The sequence below is a fragment of the Pyrus communis genome, chromosome 5, assembly GCF_041283825.1.
Source record: "Pyrus communis isolate YQ-2024b chromosome 5, ASM4128382v1, whole genome shotgun sequence".
NCBI classification, from domain to species: domain Eukaryota; kingdom Viridiplantae; phylum Streptophyta; class Magnoliopsida; order Rosales; family Rosaceae; genus Pyrus; species Pyrus communis.
The window spans coordinates 9,249,580-9,271,095 of NC_142569.1; the positions used below are offsets into that span (position 1 = coordinate 9,249,580).

Below are 21,516 nucleotides of genomic sequence, written 5' to 3' on the forward strand. Positions count from 1 at the left end.
AAAAAGAAAAACCTCCGTAAGAACATGATTCTTTTGGTACTAAAAGAACATGATTCATTTGATGCTTGAGTTCATTGTACCAAAAGTGAAATAAAAAAAATGTTGTTTTTTTGATAAACTTTTTAGGCCACCATCCCACCGCTAACATCAATAATATTGTTCCTAACATAACTATTTATTATTAAGCACAAGATTTTATTACAGATAGTCTCAATAACATTAAAAGTGAACCTTCCACATATAAATTATTATTTATTTTGTTATCTCTTTGTAGACATCAAAATTTCGATGAAATAAATGTTCACTAAGACATTAAAGTTCCGACATGTCAGGGTATACATGGCATGCGTCATGTGTCTCGCAAATCGTACACTTAGATGTGACTCATCAAAATTGAACAAGTCAACACATGGAGAAAAACTTGTGTGGGGCTTAGTTTATCACTGAACTTCATTAAGTGACACTACAACCAATCAAAACTCCCCACGTGGTAAGTCTTAAATATAATCTTTTATCATTCTGTTATATTTAAATTTTTCATAATTATTTTTTCTTCCCATATTCCTCTCCACTTAGTTTTGCCATAGGTCTTCAGTACTCTCTCCCACTTCTTTCTCTCCCAGTTTTATTTCTTGCTTTCCTTCAGTTTTTTTTTTTTTTTTTTTTTTTTTTTGCATCCACTCCAATTTTATCATGGAAAGCAACCAAGAATTTGTATGAATGAGAGCTATTGGGTGTATGTGGGTTTTGGGATTTGAGAGTTAAACTCAATTTGCAATCTCCATTTTGATTATTAAGGGAATTTACTCGATGTTTCCGGACGTAGGCTTATGCCGAACCAGTATAAATCATTGTGTCCTTTGAATTATTTGTCTTGTCATATTTTGTCGTATTAGTTTATTGATTTTATATTTGTTGCTTCCGCACAACAGGATCAATATTTTCTGTATTGAATATGAAAAGATAATTCCTAACGCAAACCATTAATTTGGAACAATTAATTGTTGGTAGGGAGAGAGGTATCCAGGAGACTACATCATTGTGAATCTTACACTATAGATCAAAATAATGAAGAACATTACAAAATGGTGAAGATGGCTACATATAGATCCACTATAGTGAAAAATGTTTAGAATTAATCCTCATATCTGGAGAATGGGAGACCTTGCAAATGTGCTTATAAGTAACTTAGTTATTCCTCGTATTGTCAAATTGGTTTTCTAGTGGAAATATCACATTACGTCACCCTATTTGTGTTGTCCACGTGTTAAAATTGAAAATTTGACACACGTGTGGATGAGGGGGCGTGTGACTCAGACTATGGAAGGGATATGTTGACTGATGCAAGAGATGGAGGGTGGCAGAGAAGCGTCCTTGACTTTCAATGAAGAAGAAATGGCCATATTTTAAATCAATGGGGAACTGCTTGCCTATGCTTCTCTGAATCCGAGGGTCATTTAATTAGTACTAAAAAAAATCAAAATTACAATGCCACTTGTGATTCCTAGGTATTTATTCTCCTGGATGTTGATGATATTTCATTGTTTTCTTGCTTGTTCATTTTAGAATTACAAATAAAATGTAAATTCGGGTTCTTTCATTACATAGTTCTTTTCTTTTGTTGGACTAATGCAGGAAATCCTACCCAGTCTAAAATAATAGTCATAGCTTGTCCAACGGTCCAAACAAGGACAGGCCAAAAATGAAAAGGCCTGCATACTATAACACAACACTTAAGACTTATACAATAATTAGTGAAGCTGGTTTAAGTAGTAATAATAAATAAACAAATAAAAAGAAAAACTAATGAAAATGACTTGAAAATTTTGAGTTGTAATGATAAAGACAAAATAAAAGGTAAAATGAATAGTACCAGATTTGACTTTTTAGTGTAAAAATATGATTTTTCGTTAAAGTGAACAGTACCGCGGACTTTTCGTTAAAACTCTCTAAATAAAACTCTTAACTATAGCCTGACAGAGAGGGAATACAAGAAAAATGATTCTTTTTTTTATTGATTAAATAGAGATCTAACAAAGAATAAAAGAAAAAAAGTAAACCAATAGATTCCATTTTTTAGTGAAGATATTCCTTTGGCCATAAAACAAAGTGCTTATGCATGATCCTATTTCATATGTTTCTTTAAGGCCGTATTCTATTGTACGAATTGGACAATGACAAACAGAACAAAGTAGTCGAATTAATTCCATTGCGATGGATCTCCCGATGTACGGCGACTCCGTGTGTCTTTATATGAAGCTGGGAGGTGTTTGCTATGAAACTCAAGTGTGGAGAGAAAAGATGGTTCAGAGATGAAGATACAAGTCATTTACAAGGACACAATTAAACCATCATTGCCAACTCCTCACCACCTTAGAAATTTAAGCCTTTCTGTTTTCGATCAACTTTTTCCGGATATTTATGTCCCACTACTTCTCTTTTATCCCAACGACAATAATAAGTATTTTGAGGGTAAACATTCTTTGGTTGCCGAGAGATCCAAGCTTCTAAGGAAATCATTATCTGAAGCCCTCACTCGCTTCTATCCATATGCCGGAAATTTCCAGCACAACGCTTCAATTTGTTGCAACGACCATGGAGCCGCCTATGTTGAAGCCCGAGTGAACTGTCCCATGTCGAAGATATTGAACAAGCCCGAACTTGTGATCCTAAAACAATTGCTTCCAACTGTTTTAGACTCCTCACAAGCAGACACAGGCTATCTTCTACTCGTGAAGGCCAACTTCTTTGAATGTGGTGGACTTGCAATTGGGGTTGGCAGCTCACATAAGGTCGCCGATGCTTACACACTAAGCAAATTCACTAGTTGCTGGGCAGCAATTGCCCGTGGTTCTAATACTACTACCGATCACATAGAGCTTCCTGATAAATTTGGTGTTGCAGATTCTCTTTTCCCACAAGTGGATTTCTTGAATTCGCTTCAACCTGCCCTGAAATTTCCCCAAGAGAAGTGTATAACTAAGAGATTTGTTTTTGATGCATCAAAGATTGCCGCTCTTAAGTCCAAAGCTGGTAGTGCCACCGTGGAAAACGCAACTCGCGTTGAAGTGGTATCAGTGTTGATTTGGAAGTGTGCCATGGAAGCATCGAGATCAAACTTGAGTGTTGTAAGGCCATCCGATTTGTCTCAATTTGTGAACATTCGGAAAATATTGGTGTCGCCTTTGGCAGAAAACTTGTTGGGGAATCTTGTGGGGCTCTGTGTAGCAAAGACCGAAGCAAGTGAAGTAGACGATGTTCAAAGCTTGGTGGCTAAATTCAGGAAAGAGATGGAGGAATTTAAAGTAAGATATGGAAACGGAATTAGCGGGGAGGAAGCGTGTGAGTTCTACAAAGAGTATGGACACCTTATGAAAGGGATGTGGACAACTACCAACTGCAGCAGTTGGTGCAGATTTCCTTTTTATGAAGCTGATTTCGGATGGGGAAAGCCGTTATGGGTGCCTCACATTGGAGGACTGAAGAATCTAATTCTATTGATGGACACAAGAGATGGCGAAGGCATAGAAGCATCCTTGACTCTCAAGAAAGAAGATATGGCTAAATTTGAAAGCAATAAGGAGCTTCTTTCGTATGCATCTGTGAATCCGGCTGTCATTTAATTAGTACCAGTAGCATAATACATTTTCATCTTCTTCAATGAATATTGCTGGACCTTTGACGATCTCTTATTATTTTGATGCTCGTACTTTCTCTCTGCTTGCCAAAAATCAAATAAAGGGTTTGTGTTGAGAGTAAGGTCTAAACTGATTTAAAATAAGTTTAGTTTTGCTCAGCGTGGCCTTAGTTTGTTACAGATAAATGGCTGAGATTAGATGCTTGGTTATTAGGCTCAGATGTGAGCAAGTATCCTCCCACAATTATATACTATTTGTTATATACAATTTTGTGGATTACCTTAGAATAGGCTTGGACAATAAACGGGATCAAGTAAACACGTGGAAAAAAATTGAGACTTTTTAACATATTCAGATTCCTAATGGGCAGACTGCTTGTGATGAATTGCAATCTACCACAGACATCGACCATGGTAGAAGGCTTTTGACAAGATGTTTTGATTCCCCAAGATTCCCCACTTCTTTGTTTTGTTTGTAGCATGGAGCAAAGCGTCATGTGTTCCCTAAGAGCATCCCCGATGAAAGCTTTATTCTTCATGAAGCAATTGCATTTGAAGCCATAATGAGAAATTTCATTCTCAATGAGCCGGAAAATGGGGCTAGATCCACCATTTGGACTAGTAACTTCCTTGATTGGGTGCAAAAAATTAAGCAACATTTAGCCCCAAAAAGCAGTGGGTCCCACGAAAAAAGTAATCCATGTGAGCCAAATTTTGTCACTCTTCCCCACTTGCGAATACACTTATATTCTCATTTTATTCATTTTTTTAATTCTTTTTCTTTGCATATTTTTATTTCAAAGGTTCTCCTCCATTTTATTTGTATGTTTAATGCTTAAGACATAAAATGATATAATATATTCTACTAAAAGTGCTTACTTTTACTAATCCCTAAATAAAAACACACTAAATATTAAAATGACATTAGAACTTTAGAGACCTAAACTGAAAATATAAACAGACAACATACCTAAATTGCAAGGGCATTACTATTTAGTTATGGGATGAATCTTATCTTGTCTGATGTTAGAGAAACAAACCAACATATAAGAATGAGATAAGAAAATCTAATCCAACGGTTTATAGGTCACTACTACAAAAGTGGCTTATTGTGTTGGCGGTTGGTGTCGGTTTTATATAATATACTGGCGGATAAGACATTTCTGACAACCTTTTTACATGGGGTCGGAATTAATGTTGATTATAACCGACATAAACTGTCTATGTCGCTTATAACTGACATAGACTGTTAATGTTGCTTATAACCGACATAGTTTTTAATCTTTTTAAATGGTGATGTCGTATAAAAAGAGAATCGTGTCACTTCTACCTAACAGTAATAATTATTTTTAAATATTTTAATACTTCTTGTCAAATGAAATAAATTGAGTTTGTAATAGTTTATCCAAGGGCAATGGGTGGGAAATTTCCCGTGTGCTAAATTTTGGGCAGGCCATTCTTTGCACAGAAAATAGTGATGTCGGTTATATTCGACGATGTAACCGACACTATTATGAACTGGTGTCATTAAAACCGACACATAGAGATTCGATGAGGGATTTGAGGGGAAATTACAGAGAGATAAATAGAAAGGGAGGGATTGGGGGATTTGAGGGATGATTATAGAGAGAGAAAGAGTGAGGGAGGGAGGGGGGTTGATTTTTGGGTTCTTCCTTCCAGATTTGTTCCGTAAAACCTCTTGGGTGCAATTCAATGTCCTCCCCCTTTCCCCTGAACAAAAAATTCGAACCCCACAACTCAAAACTCACTCATATGTTGCCCCTCCTTGGCTTGCCGTTCTACTCATCTCCTAGTTGTTCTTTCTCTCTGTTTGATTCGACTTCGGTGAGTTCTTCGTTGTCCTTATGATTTCCCAGTGGGATTGAAATTTGGGACTTTGTGGTACTCTTTCTCCCTCTTTCTTTCTCTCTCTCTCTCTCTCCTATGTGTATGAATTGAGCACATTCTCTAACCAAGCTTTCAAGGGGAACTCATCAACGGTTTGCTTGCTAGGGGATTACACAGACTATCAGAATAAGTGAGAACTATATCTACTTGAGCAATCATTCCTTTTAGAATAGTCTCAAAAATTCATCATATATCAATAATGTCTAAGCTTTACGAATTCACCTGTAGAAATGGAGCTGATATCATGCCTTGACAATTTGGAAGATGACACCCAAAATTTAGCACATGGGAATGGGTAAAATTTGAAGACCTCAAAAACGGGTGAAATTTTCTTTTGAACTCTTATGAATGTATATTGGTGGATAATTATTAGTTTTGTTTATTTTTATTTATTCAAAAACTGAAATTGTCGTTTTTATATTTTTTTTAGGGAGATTTTGGATGCGGTCCTTAGCTATGAATATTATTTGATTGAAACCTTGTTGGTTTTTAATTTTTGATCAAGGTCCTTGAAATCAATGTGATCATTTATTTCTACGTACATTAGTATATTTTTTTAATTAAAAATTAGAAATTTTAGTTGTTTATATAAATGAGATTTTAAATAAAAAACCATAACTTGTGGGATTAAAAATATTAAAATATAAATATACTATTGTGTGTGTGTGTGTGTATATATATAAACATGGTACATTCATCAAAACTAACCAAAAAAATTATTGTATCAAAACATGGGTACATTCTTCAAAATCACAAAAAAAAAAAAAAAAAAAAAGAAGAAGAAGAAGAAGATATTAGGCTTAATAACATTAGGCTTATAAGAATGTACCCTTATAAGTTTAAAAATGGATTAAAAAGAATTGAATAGATTTTATATAAAAGAAAAGGGGTACATTTTACATATAACAATTTGGTATATTTAAGAATGAGTACATTTTAAGATTAAAAAGTTTTACATGAATGGGTACATATAATTAGCATGGGTACATTTAGCAATATATATATATATATATATATATGTATGTATGTATGGGTACAAATACAAATAAACTTTAAAAAAATATGGGCACAAAAAGAAATTAATATATGGGTACAAATTAAAACTGAAAAGAAAATTGGTACAAATTAAAAAAGAATTATAAATTAAAAATGGGTACAAACTAAAACTAAAAATATATGATAAAAAATTTAGACATAAATATAAATATACTAATTGTAACATTTTTAACATTAAATGAATATATTTAGAAATAAAAAAAAATATTATTGAAATAATTAATGATGTTATTAGTACCCAAGGACCTTGATCAAAAATTGAAAAGGAATATGATTTTAATCAATGGAATAGCCAAAGGAAGGATGAGAACCTAATTTCTCATTTTTTTAAATTATTAACATATTTTCTGTCGGTTATGAACGACAAAATGTGTCATTATCCGATGGGAAGAAAGTGTTAGCTTTGTTTATTTTTATTTATTAATGGTTAGTGGTGTCGGTTAGGAGTGACACAAACCTGCTTTATCTGAAAGTCTGTTCCAGTATTTAATGTCGCCTATAACCGACACTATTGTCCTTTTTTTTTTATATTTAAAAACGCTTTGCGTTTTCTTGGCAGTTTAAAGGGACTAACCGACAACAAAAGCCTTTTTGTGATGCAAGCAATAATGTCGGTTCTTTTATCCACTTGTACATGATTTTATGTTTGATTTTTGCTAATATCTGACAGTAATAGGCTTTTCGTGTCGTTTTTTCAAATGACACTAATGGGTACATTTGTAGTAGTGAGTGAAGAGATCTAACTTTGTAAGAATTTTAAATTTTTTAGGTTGAAATGTTCATAATTTTTTTGACATAATATGTCAAAAAATCAACTTAAGAAAACTTAACACAAAAAAGATTTATCCCGTAATCAAATCACTATATAAATAAATATATATAGCCCCATATAGAGCCCGAAAGTAAGTGAGTAAGTGGCCCCTTATTGGGACAGATTTTTTTTATGAAGCTTAAAAAATTCCTCAGAGCTCTAAAATAAGTTATATCCACCACTTTTCTAGCCTCCATATACAACCCGTAGCTGGGGATTTTCTAACAACTTAAGTTGTTGAGGCTATATGCTATGCAATTGGTTTTCATAATTGACTATTAGGTTTCATATGTTTCTTTGATGCCATATGGTAACAATAATATGATATATTAATTAGTATAATACAATAAAATGAAAAATTCAAAGGAATCTCACATTGTAATAGAGCTGTTGTCATGTGCGGAATGTGAATATTTATATTGATGGTGTTTGTTATGAAACTCAAGTGCAGAGCAAAAAATGGGTATCAAGGTGAAGGTCGAAGTCATTCACAAAGAAACAATTAAATCCTCTCCAACTCCTCCCCATCTTCAAACTACCAAGCTTTCTGTTTTCGATCAGCTTTTTCCTGATATATATGTCCCTCTACTTCTCTTCTATCCTAAAAAAGGTAGTGCTGCTGAGGTCAATATTAATACGGCTCACCATTCTTCGGCAATCGAAAGATCCAAGATCCTCAAAAGATCATTGTCTGAAACCCTCTTCTATCCCTTTGTAGGAACTTTCCACTATAATGATTCAATTGATTGCAATGACCATGAGCCCAAGTCAACTGTCCCCTATCAAAGCTTTTGGAAAAAGCAAATCTTAGAATGCTAAACAAGTTGCTTCCAATTGATGGGGAATCCAAACAAGCAGTCACAGGCTATCTGCTTCTAGTCTGGGATTTTTTTTTTTTTTTCAAATGTGGTGGAATGGCATTGGAGTCAGCGTTGCACATAAGGTAGGTGATGCGTCCACAATCAGCACATTCATCAAATCCTGGCAGTTACGTTTGGCTCCGATAATCATGCAGTGCTTCCAGGAGAATTTGGTGTTGCAGCGTCTCTTTTCCCACCACAAGATTTTTTCAACACACCCAAACCTACCCTGGAAATGCCAAAAGAAAAGCGCATAACAAGAAGATACGTGTTTGATGCCTCAAAGATTGCTATTCTCAAGTGCAAAGCTGCCAGTACCACCGTCCCAAAGCCTACCCGCGTGGAATTAGTATCTGCTCTCATTGGAAGTGCACCATGGAAGCATCAAAATCAAAATTTGGTTTCATAAGGCCATCCGCGTGGTGTCAAGCGGTGAACAACGGAATAGACAATTTATTGGGAAATCTCGTGACATCCTACGCAGTAAAGGCCACAGAAAGTGAAGTCGATCACGGTCTTCAAAGCTTAGATTAGATCACGATCTTCAAAGCTTAGTTGCTAAACTAAGGAAAGGCATTGACGAATTTAAAGTGAAATACACTAACACTGTTAGTGCGGATGATGCATGTGAAATCTTCGAAGTGTATATGTATCTGTTAGCAAGGGATGATATCGAAACCTATAGTGACAGCAGTTGGTGCAGGTTTTCTTTCTATGCCACGAATTTTGGATGGGGAAAGCCATCATGGGTTTATCAGAGAGTAGAATCAAGAATATGGTTGCGCTGATGGATGTAAGTGACGGCGATGGTATAGAAGCGTCGTTAACTTTCAATGAAGAAGACGATCATATTCGGAAGCAATAAGGAGCCGTTGCATATGCTTCTCCGGATCGGTGTTTCAGGTAGTACAAAAAGAAAAACCTCTGTAAGAACATGATTCTTTTGGTACTAAAAGAACATGATTCTTTTGATGCTTGCAGTCATTGTACCAAAAGTGAAATAAAAAATGGGCTCTTTCCTTGCATTACATTGTTTTTTGATAAACTTTTTAGGCGCACTATCCCACTGCCAACTTCAATAATATAACTTAACTATTTATTAAGCGCAAGATTTTTTCATAGATAGTGTCAATAATATTACAAGTGAACCTTCCACACATAAACTATTATTTATTTTGTTATTTCTTTGTAGACATCGAAATTTCGGTGAAATAAATATTTCCAACACATGAAAGTTTCGAAAGACTAGGGCATATGTGACATGCACCATATGTCTCACAATTCGTACACATGAATATGACTCATCAAAATCGAACGAGTCAACACTTGGCAGAAAAGAATTATTTTGATTTTAATTTAATTAAATCAACTATTAATTGATGGGGTCAAATCATGAACCGGCCCACAAATTGAGTCCTGGTTTTTTCATCAATTAATCAAGCCCAATCAAGGACAAATCTTTCGTCTATATATATGAGGCTCCAAGATAAAGAAAAAGGGCCGGAAAATCATTCACGCCCAAACATTGAAGCTTTGAAACTCTGAAACTCTGAAGCACTCAAAACCTCCAAACACTCAACCACTCAAGAAGACTCGGAAAACCCGCTGCGTTCTTAGTCAACCTGTGAAGAACACCAAGCACCTATACATGTGCCGGTTCCTCCATTGCCAAGAGCCAAAACCTTGTGACATCCGTTCATCCATGATCAAGTCATTGCAGCCCTTAGATCAACAACACTACACACCTTACATTTCAAAGATCAAATAAGAGGATCAAGTTGTAAAGAGATTGCGACCCTACAAGTACATTAATAAAATTATTACTTAGTACACGTGTTCTTGTTTCATTTGTCACATGATTTTCGTGTTTAATTACACTCTCCTACATATAACTTTATTCTCCAACAATTTTTGTTCTCTCTCCGACATGAGACACTACACTCCAACAGTTTTCAATAATTGATACTTCGTTTTTCCAACGTATGTAGGATTATCTTTCTCATGTATTCGAACAAGTTACAAGTATGAGCGCAACCTAGTGAAATTGTTTAGGATTCCTTAAGTTCATGGAATACTCTGAACCCACAAACTATTGTCAGGTGACATGTACATAACCACTGATGTTGTGTTCTGTGATCAAAGGGACATTTCTTTTTTGCAATTAAGATAGTATAAGTGGAATCATTCATCTAATAAATGTTTGCCGAGCATTTAAAAACTTAATCATTCATCTAATAAACACTTGTCATGTGATGAATTGATTACAAGAGAGATTGTCTCTCATGTTCTTGGGGGTGTAACATTTTAATCAAATGTATACCTAATCAAAATGCATGCCTAATCAAATAAAACAAAAGAACTGCAAAAGGTGAGGGAGATCTAATCGTATATTTAAATATAATAGCTTTTAAAGGGAAGGGACTAGACAATACAAAGCGTGGTACGACTATATACCTACACGAATGTAACGCAATATACAAATGCGGTGGGTACTTACCAGCTAGGGATCCAGCAAAAAACACATGGAAGAAAGCACAAGCAAAAAACACATGGAAGAAAGCACATTCTTGCTTGATCGAGAGATTATTTGCTTAAATTATATTTGTTAGTCAGGTGATGTAACAGGTTGATGGTTGAATTTCTTCTATATATATATATATATGATTTAAGCATATAATCTCTCTATCAAGCAAGAATGTGCTCTCTTCCATGTGTTTTTTCCTGAATCCCTAGCTGGTAAGTACCCACTATGCGTTTGTATATTGCAACGGTCAATATAAATATAGTACCATTAAATTTATTAGGAATCCAACCATCAACCAAGCGAGAATGTGCTCTCTTCCATGTGTTTTTTGCTGAATCCCTAGCTGGTAAGTATCCACTATGCATTTGTATATTGCAACAGTCAATATAAATATAGTACCTTTAAATTACATCATGTAATTTACAAAATATGGTTTAAAAGTATGGTCTCCTTGCATTTCTTTTTAAGCAAACACTTAACTAATATATGATGGACTTTTGAAATGCCAAAAACTCTCTTTTTGGATACTTTCAAATGATATTTTCTTTCCGCGAGTCTCGTGAGGTACACATGTTTTTTTGGTATACCAATGTGACAAATATATATTATACAGGGGAACAAATTGTGGACTACAATTACAAATGTGGGACTCATTGAAGATCTCTCCTCTCATTAATGTAGGACTCATTACCAATATATAACCAATTGGCAACATGAATAGTACCCAAACTTACCTATAAGTTTATACAAAATCCCTCATATCATTAATGTGGGATTCATTCTCAACATATATATTGAAGGTCCTGCTATGATTATGAAACTCAAATTTTGTTAAGCATTGAGCAAAAGATGGTTTCAGAGATGAAGGTTCAAGTCCTTAACAAGGAAACAATTAAACCATCCTCTCCAACTCCTCCCGACCTTAGAAATCTTCGCCTCTCTTTTTTTGACCAGTTCGAACCTGAAATTTTTATCCCACTACTTCTCTTCTATCGCAACAAACCTTGTGCTGCTGTTGCTGATGATCAGGAAAGATCCAACTTTCTAAAAACATCATTATCTGAAGCCCTCACTCACTTCTACCCCTTTGCAGGAGAATTTCAAAGAAATGATTCAATCTGCTGCAATGATCATGGGGTTGCATTTCTTCAAGCCCAAGTCAACTGTTACATGTCGATGGTTTTTGACAAGCCAGATGATGGGATCCTAGAACAATTGGTTCCAACTGATAAAGAATCCACACTTTCAAACACAGACTATCTTCTACTAATCCAGGCCAACTTCTTTGAATGTGGTGGATTGGCGATTGGGGTCAGCTTTGCCCATAAGGTTTCCGATGCCTTTACAATATGCAAATTCATTGAAAGATGGGCTGCAATTGCCCTTGGCTCGGCCAGCACTACTACTGATCATCACGCCGTGCTTCCCGGAGAATTTGGTGTTTCAGCTTCTTTGTTCCCACCCCTGGATATCTTCAACTCACCTGACTTTGCAGTGACATTGTCTACTGAAGGGTCTATAACAAGGAGATTTGTCTTCGATGCCTCAAAGATTGCTACCCTCAAGTCGAAAGCTGCCAAAACCACTCCCAACCCAACACGCGTTGAAGTAGTGTCAGCGCTCATTTGGAAATGTGCAATGCAAGCATCAAGATCAAAATTGGGTATTATAAAGCCATCCATGTTGTGTCCGATTGTGAACATGCGGAAGAGATCGAGGCAGGCTTTGGCAGAAAACATACTGGGGAATTGTGTGTGGTCCTTTGCAGCAATGACAGTTGAAAGTGAGATAGAACATGAAAGCTTGGTTGCTAAACTCAGGAAAGGCATTGAGGAACATACAGAAAAGTATCCTAATGGAGTTAGTGGAAACGATATAATCGATGCAGCCAAAGAGTCTGGCGGCAGTAAACTCCTGGATAGCGATGATTTAGATATCTATACTTGCAGTAGCTGGTGCAGGTTTTCCTTCTACGAAGCAGATTTCGGATGGGGGAAGCCGTCATGGGTGAGCGTTCGTAGTCTATACAAGAATACCATTCTGTTGATGGATATGAGAGATGGCGATGGCATAGAAGCATCCTTGACTCTCAAAGAAGATGACATGGCCCTATTTGAAAATAGTGAGGAGCTGCTTGCATATGCTTCTCCGAATCCAACTGTCATTTCGTGAGATCTCGCAATCCTTTTGATGCTTGTACTTTATCTGTGATTTCATTTCATTTTTCCTTATTTGTATACGTAATTATTTAACAAAATTGGTGTGATGCTTCAATTATATAAATAAGAGCAAATACGAATGTGACTGATATATGAGGAATGCTTGGCTACTAAAGGATGAGGAGGTTCCTTCTCAAAACAGTTTGTGGTTGATTCAAACATGTGAAGTTTCTCTTTTCAAACAATGTTTATTTCGGAAATACGGAGTTCCAGCATTTTTTTGAATTTGCAGTATTTTAATTTCAGAAATTGGGTTTGTTTTGGATGTCATAAAGGTCGAAATTAACGAATCGGAATCGGTATTTTCAATCTAAATTGCACTCAAACTTTGAGTGATAAGTTTTCTAACCAATAATCACTGTTGTAGAAAAAGAATTGCAAGAGGTCATTGTCATGAAATTAAAGTTTGGACAGCGGAGCAAAAGATGGGTTGAAGTAATTTAGCAGCAAATTAACGATGGGTCAGCCGGATCTGCGGCACCGTTATATATGGAGGGTCTTCGTTGAGGAACAACTGAACCTCACTGTTTATTTATTTATTTATTTATTTTTTATAACAGTTTCAACCTAAAGTTTATATCCTACTAATCTTCAATCCCAAGAATAAAAGTCTCTAACCGGTCAGGATCATGCCGAAATTATGCAAATATATGTATATTTGGTCATACAAGTGTTTATTGATAGGAAAATGAAGGGGGTGTTTAGTATTATTTTTTGTTTTAAAAAAATGATAAAATGTAGCTAAGTTACTTAATATTCATTATATCTCTTATTTTATGAGGAGTAAAGTTTATGTCCCCCTCTTCCTGACTAGGTATAAACTATTTTTTTTTATTAATTTCCCTCATACCGTCAATGTTTTCAAAAAGAAAAATGGAGATTATATTCACATACCCCAAATTACTTCTCCCACACCCTTTTAATTTTTTAATATTTTTTATCAAGTACTAGCAGTGTGTAGAAAATATTAAAAAAATTAAAAAAGTGTGGGAGAAGTAATTTGGGGTGTGTGAATATAATCTCTCAAAGAAAAATACCAAACAACTTATTGAGAGGAAAACAATTTACCCGGTTGCAAGAAAGCACATGGCTAGAAGAAAGCGTCACGCCGGCCAAATTTAGTTACTAACTAGCCTTCATGCACGCGTTTTAGAAGTCATTTTTTGAATCATGGCGTGCTACGTGCGACTTATACGTTTTAAACATATTTATATGCGTGAATTGACAAAAGAAAAGTCAAATATTTGAAGTAAATGAATAATCTTAGATCATGCAAGAAAAAACTCCTCACAAACCAATCAAAGCAGCTGAATTCACATAATAAAATTGGTCTTTCAATTTCCATCTACATTCTATTGAATTTACATTAAAAATAGAGAAAATAATATTTAATAAACAACTGATTGAATCACATTATTACTAGTCCATTGTGAGGCTAAACCCACCTCCTCCTCCTTAGTGTATATAATATCGTTTGTTCAAAAAAAAAAAATTCATTTGACAACTAATTTAATCACATTATTATGCGCGTGCGAAAGATCTTTTTTATAATCGGCATTACACGTCTCTTAAGATGTTTTGAACGTGTTTAAAAATAAAGAAAATAATATTTAATGAACAACTGATTGAATCACATTATTGCTAGCTTATTGTGAGGTACTAATTAAAAAAAAAAAACTGTACAAAAAGAATTAATTATTAAAAAAATACTGTTAAAATGACGAAAATACCCATGCATTATTTGGTGCATTATTTTGAGCTGTTTTTTAAATTTTTTTTCCAAAACTTTTTGGTGAAACTTGTGACCCCAAAGGAGGTTGTTGGCTTTATATATAAAGATTAGACAAATACAGTATAGGAAAGAAGTTGATTTCCATTAATCCATTGTGTTCACCCTGCCTCTTTTTATATAGAGAAGTGAGGTGGATCTGGAAAGCTTGGTTGCCAAATTCAGGAAAGGCATTAAGGAATATAAAGAAAAGTATCCTAACAGTGTTAGTTGTGAGGATGTACTTTAATGCGTCAAAGAGTCCGGGAACATCCTGATAGACGATAGTATAGTGACTTATAGTGTAGCAGTTGGTGCAAGTTTCCCTTCTATGAAGCAAATTTTGGATGGGAGCAGCTGTCATGGGTGAGAATTCGTAGTACTCATGAATTCAAGAATGCGATTATATATATGGACACAAGTGACGGTGTTGGCGTGGAAGCGTCATTGATTTTCACAGAAAGAAGACATGGCCATAATTGAAAGATATGAAGACCTGCTTGCATATGTTTCTGTGAATCTGCTTGTCATTTCATTAACATTATCTTGCTTTTCTTAGATGGATGCGATTGTAGATGTTTTAATAGTTGTTTCAAGGCTTCTACTGTCTGTGTGATTTCATTACTTTTTCCTCCTTATTGGTTCAACAAAATTGATATGTTTTTAAGCTTTATATTAGAAAGTAATGAATGAAGGAGATGTGTTTCACCCTCAGTGTATTTAAATTATTATCTAACACATGACCGTGACCTATATATGAAGATGGCAATTGCATACCAGCACAGTTGACTTCAAAAGAAGAAGTCATGGCCATTACTGAAAGCAATCATGAGCTCCTTGTTTGCAGATGTTTCTCTATATAACTCTGTAATTAATTAGTATCCTCTTGTCACTTTCAGTTGTTGTGATGTCGTTCTCTATGTGGATTGATTAACAATGTGTTGCTTTTATATCAGAATCGCTATATATACAAATATGTATAGTGCCGTAAACACTAGCTTGTTAGAACTTGAACGCTCCTAGTGGATACTAAGGAGAGCCTATATATATATATATATATATATTATATGATCAATGGCTACTTAGTTTTCCTTCTTTTTTTTTTCCTTATTTTTTGGATGAAATATCTACTTTACTCATTAATTTAATTAAAAGTTAACGGAGTTAACGAAAACGATCACAAGTGCAACACGAGACACATTTCGAGGGCAAGAGCAACTATTACCAAAGTTCAGGGACCAAAATTAAACTCATAGTATAATTCTGGGACTTTTGTGACCTTTGCTACTATTTAGCCTAAAAAATAATTGACAAGAAAAAAAATCGAATTTCACAAAAAATTCAGATTGGATATTATTTATTAATTTGAACAAATAATATTCCCTACACTAAAGGGTAGGATGGGGCAAAACCTCACAATAGGCTAGCAATAATGCAGTTCAAGTTCGTCTTTGACGAGAATTAAACCTAAGACCTCTCACGTACAAGTAAAGAAGAATACTACTAGACCGTAGTACTAAGTGGCTTTTATTCCTATATTTTAAAATAAAAACTAATGAAAATGGCTTGAAAACTTTGAGTTTTAATGATAAAAACAAAATAAAAGGTAAGGTAATAGTACCAGGATGAACTTTTTAGTGTAAAAATGTGGGTTTTCGTCAAAGTGAACAGTACTGGGAGCTTTTCATTAAAGTTCCCTATTTTAAATTTGGTCAATTTGATTATTGTGCTTAATCTGCAAAAGTTTCGGTCTTTTCCTATGTTTTAATTTGGGTTAATGTATACACAGGACAGTATAACACACTACGCTAACAAGACAAAGTAACGTCAAATTTGGTACGAGGGACAAAAATTGTTGATGATAAAATATACGGATTAAATTGTTCAAATTCAAAATATAGGGATCAAAATAAAATTCAAATATTAGATAACGTACTTAGAAATTAAAACTTAACTTCAAAGTGGAAGTATCTTTCATCACATCCCTCTTCACTCAAACTTGTAGCAAACGAGGATGGTGTCCAACCTTCTAAAACGCACAATTACAAGGTTGTTTATTGGAAGACCCGAACATTTATACCCCAATAAAGGCACTTAAAAACTGGTCAATTTTTAGAATGAACTTATAACAAATTAAATGTAACTCAAACTAAATCATGCAAGAGGAAAAAAATATATGTAGTAGCTAAACAGACCAAGGCTCTGGAGGGTACTGAAAGAATTTGAAGGAGGGATTAAGGATGCCAAAACCCCAATCTATCAAGAGATTAAAGCCCACTGATATACCTAGCCTCATCACTTGCCAAATATAGAGCTGCATTTGCCACATCCACTGCCTTAAGTGTCATGCCCTTCAAGTTAGCTTGAGATCCCATCATATTCTCAGTGTCCTCATCATCCTTAGCTCCCGAAAAACCTGGACTCATCGGCGACGCGCGGATGGCGACAAACGGATCCGGAACGGACCTAACTCAGCGGCTGCATTTTTCGTCAGACCATTCACTGCATGCTTGGAACAACAATATGCATGTGAGGCCACACCACCAATGTATGAGCTCAGGCTAGCAGTTGAAATTATGCAGCCCGTCTGCGCAGGAATCATGGCTTGCGCGGCATGCTTTTTGCCAAAGGAAAACTCCGATGATATTTGTGCTAAGCACGGGCTCGAAATCCAATTTTTCGTTGTCGATGATTCGGGGTTTGAACTGGCCAGCTATGCCTGCGTTGTTGAACATGATGTCTAGCTTTCCGTATGCGGCAACGGCTTTGTGTACGGCGTTTTTTATTTGGGCTTCGTCTGTGACGTCATAGTGGACAAACGTGCAGTCCGATGGGCCGATGGATTCACGGACTGAATGGCCCAGATTATCTTGGACATCTGTAATGATGACTTCGGCCCCGTGCTGCCGCTGGCTCCGCCGGTTATCAGAGCCACCTTTCCCTCCAACCTGTATTCAATTACAAAATAATATTACTTTTGAAAAATTCAACATACATAATCTTCAAACAGTTGGATTTGCAATTGACAGAATTTTTCACAATTTGTAATTTCTTCATCCAAATGCAAGGTTACGAGACACACTTGTTTTTCCGTAAGGCTAGTTCTAGTGTAGTCACATTATTAAATTGGATTAGCATATCTGAGTTTAGCCAAGTTGGCTATCTAGGACAACATTCTCTTTTATGTGCACACAAATTCGAATCTTTCTTTTCACATTAGTGGTGCGTTTACGTAACCGTAATAAAAATAGAAGGAATTAAATTGAGGAGGAGTCAGAATCAGATTCCTATTGAAGCTGTTTACTTAAATGTTCTAGAATCGGAATAGAAATGACATTAATTCAGCAGAATCGGAATATAAACCAGTATGATTACTAAAATGCCCTTATCCCAAATCAAATATTTTATATACTTTTTCTAATAAAATTTGATATACTATATAATAGTAAGAAAAAAAAAATTGCTTTCTTATTTCATAGACACATTAAAATGTTTTTTTTTTTTTTTTTTTTTATAAATTTAAGTATGTACTTTAATATTTAAATTTTCTCGCTCAAAATTGTAGTTTCTTCTCTTCGGCATATGCATGGAGTTGTGCATAATGTGAATGATGACATAATAGGAAGAAAAAATACATTCCTGATTCCTTCACCATCCAGGAATCCAAATATCTCACCCAAGGAGGGAGTCCAATTCCTCCAATTTCAGGAATTGAATTCCATTTTTTGTGTGGGTCCCACACGCTGTTGATTCCTTCAAATCGTAGTAAACATAAGAATTATCCGTAATTGAAATCGAATTCCTTACTCTCATTCTGATTACAGGTGCGTAAACACGCCCTAGATGAGGTTCTTTCAAAGCATCATTAATTTATTAATCTACATATCGGTGGTCACATTATGTACATAACAAATAATGCAATTATTAGGAGGAATGAACACTATTCATTATAATAGAAGTGAACAAAAGCTACCGAATTAGTAATTATTTTGGTAGTTCATGTTGCGGTATCAATACGTTGCCAATAAGAAAATAGTGATAGAAATTAAAAATTTTAATTCATTTGTCATCATTGTGGCGGAGCTATTATCTACATTTTAACTTTTTGTCAACTTTTTTTTTTTTCATGTAAAACATCATTGTTTCTCACACAAACTACCAAAATTAGTTACTAACTAGAATAATTGTTGTCATTCAGTATTATGGTTTGATGATATTCCTATTTGTTTAAAAGTAAGAGGTTTTAGGTTTGAATCTCATAAATGGCGAATGGCAAATTCGGTATCAAATTAAGCTGCCAATTGTGTGGCTTAGCTGAATTCCTCCTCACCTAGTGTAAAAATATCGATGTACTAAAAAAAAAAAAAAAAGACTAAAGTAGTTGTTGCCACTTAGTACTACGATCTAGTAGCATTTACCTTCAAATACCAAACCGAATCATTCTCAATGGCTCATCAACCAAATAGTAAAAAAAAAGTAAGGCCAAATCGGATAAATGATCACTATGGTCATAAGGTATTCGGAAGATAGCCCATGTGCTAAAAAAACTCGGGTTTAAACCTCTGTGGTGTATTCCGTTAGCAAATTTAGTCCAAAGATGATTTTTCTGTTATCAAAGTATGAATTTGGGGTCACTGGATTCATTCACCACCCGAGAGTCGATAGCACCGAGAACATACTTTGTTTCCTCCACCTAATCACAATCATGAGAAATCCAATAAACACAACAGTCCAGCAATTTCACAGACAATCAAATTATAAATGAAAATTTACATGTATTTGCAAATCTAAGAAAAGGGGCACATGGGTCTCCTCCACTTTGGCGACCAGCGAGATGCAGGCAATGGCGGCGAGCTGACTCATCCATTGCTTGCCCTTCTGAAACGGCCGGCTGGCAATGAACCTATCAAAGTAGTTCACAGCCAGAATGGCGGTCAAAGAGGAGAAGCCATAATGTGCCTTTACACTCAGAATCCACTTAACCACCTCTTTCCGAGCTGCCATCAAAGACCCATCTGAGATTTCTCCACTGAAACACACATGGGTTTGTTCCTCTTTGGAGATTAGAGAGGAAAGTTCATCATTTTCCCAGAACATATCACTTTCCAGGAAAATCAAAGGGAAGAAGGATGATTGCTTTTTTGAAAACCCATTACAGTTCTCGCTTTCCTTCTCACTACCATTGTCCCCCAAATCTTCCTCAAATCCTTCTTCGCAAAATAATGAAGGATCGAACGCCATTGGAGGGTTTTGGAGCTCTTTGGGTTCTTCTTGTAGAGCCATCTTCTTCGGAGAAGAAGAGAAGAAAAGCTTTGGTCATTACATAAAAAGAACAAGGGAGAGAGAAAGGGTTGAGCTCATGCCCATATCCATCTCTGAGTCTATTCCTTTCTCTCTCTTTACTTTTTTAGGAGAGAGCGTGTCTAAAAAAAATCACGTTTAACAGATAGTTAACGGAAAAATCACTTTTGGACTAAATTTGTTAACGTAGTACAACATAGGGATTTTAATATGAGTTTTTTTAACATATGGACTATCTTCCGAATACCTTATGGTCACAAGAATCATTTATCAGATTTGACCAAAAAGTAAAACTGGATACACAAATAGAGGCTCAAACAGATAACTAATAAACTTTGATTGATTAAGCATGTTGTGCTAACCTTCTTGTGAATGCAGAGAGTACTGAGGAGAATGCCATTGATGTGAGAGAGAGAGAGAGTACTAATTCTCTTTTGAAATGGGGGGAAAGCGTGAGGACTGATAAAACACACCCGCTGACCCTGAATCTATAAATGGTTATCTAGTTTATTTTGAAATAAATATTTATCTATTTAAGTAATATGAAAGAAAATTTCCTTAACCTCTAGGTATTACATTTGAAATAGAATATTTTCTAAAAGATACTACACAATCTCAATATGATTTACATAATCACATTCTCAATTAAATTAGGATTGCTACACACTCCTTTGAGTGTTTAAATACTCAAACAAAATGCAAGGTCTTCACGATGAAATAAGTTCAGTTGATGAAGTCATCGGCACAATGAGTGAATGTGAATCTCTAATCAAATAGAAAAATACATAGGTAGTAAAACTCATAGAATCTCGTTATGGTTAAAACTAGTATGAGACAAAAACTTATAGTCTAAGGAGAAAAGTAAGAAGTTGCATAAGTCAAAATTACACGTTTTCAAGATGCAAGTAGAATGCACACATGAAGGTATGACCAGCCCAAGATGGATACCTTGTCAAAACCTTTTAACTAGAAAAAACCCAAATGAAAAAATGCTCATAATCTTATGGGAAAAAGAGTACATTAAAATTAAGTGAGTACACTCCAAGATATTCCTGAATTTGACAAAACTTTCGAATGAGAACTACAAGTAATTCAAATCAAATAATTACGTATACCGATTCTTTGGACAAGTTTCTGAAAAGTAGATTTTGGTAATGACTTGATAAAGAGATTAGCCAAGTTGTCCTAGAACAGATTTGTTTGACTTTAATGTTCTGATGCTCTTGTTGCTGATGTGAAAAGAAGACTTTCAACACAATGTGGGTGTATCATTTTTCAATCTGGTTGATACATGAATCGTTATCTTCATAAATTGTTGTAGGGACGTCAATAATAGAAGAAAGTCCGCATGTGCTTCAAATATGTTCCAAAATTGCTCTCAGCTAGTGATAGGAGCATATTCATGCGACTTAAATGGCTTGTTCTCGTGCAT

General features: G+C 35.1%; 2 protein-coding genes and 3 pseudogenes across 2 annotated transcripts; 3 read left to right on the forward strand and 2 right to left on the reverse strand.

The window, feature by feature from the left end:
- The first annotated feature begins 2,312 nt into the window (after positions 1-2,312).
- Positions 2,313-3,679, forward strand: LOC137724703 (BAHD acyltransferase At5g47980-like). The gene has a single exon (XM_088693253.1). It carries the CDS (start codon positions 2,313-2,315, stop codon positions 3,621-3,623), a length of 1,311 nt encoding a protein of 436 aa, XP_088549379.1. The 3' UTR covers positions 3,624-3,679.
- A 4,192-nt stretch (positions 3,680-7,871) lies between these two features.
- Positions 7,872-9,137, forward strand: LOC148696710 (stemmadenine O-acetyltransferase-like; annotated as a pseudogene).
- A 2,412-nt stretch (positions 9,138-11,549) lies between these two features.
- Positions 11,550-13,115, forward strand: LOC137724704 (akuammiline synthase 1-like). Its single transcript, XM_068463426.2, has one exon. It carries the CDS (start codon positions 11,646-11,648, stop codon positions 12,966-12,968), a length of 1,323 nt encoding a protein of 440 aa, XP_068319527.2. The 5' UTR covers positions 11,550-11,645; the 3' UTR covers positions 12,969-13,115.
- Positions 13,116-16,854: 3,739 nt separating this feature from the next.
- On the reverse strand, positions 16,855-20,484 carry LOC137724705 (secoisolariciresinol dehydrogenase-like; annotated as a pseudogene).
- LOC137724706 (cyclin-D3-2 pseudogene) lies at positions 19,338-20,194 on the reverse strand (annotated as a pseudogene).
- Positions 20,485-21,516: the final 1,032 nt, after the last annotated feature.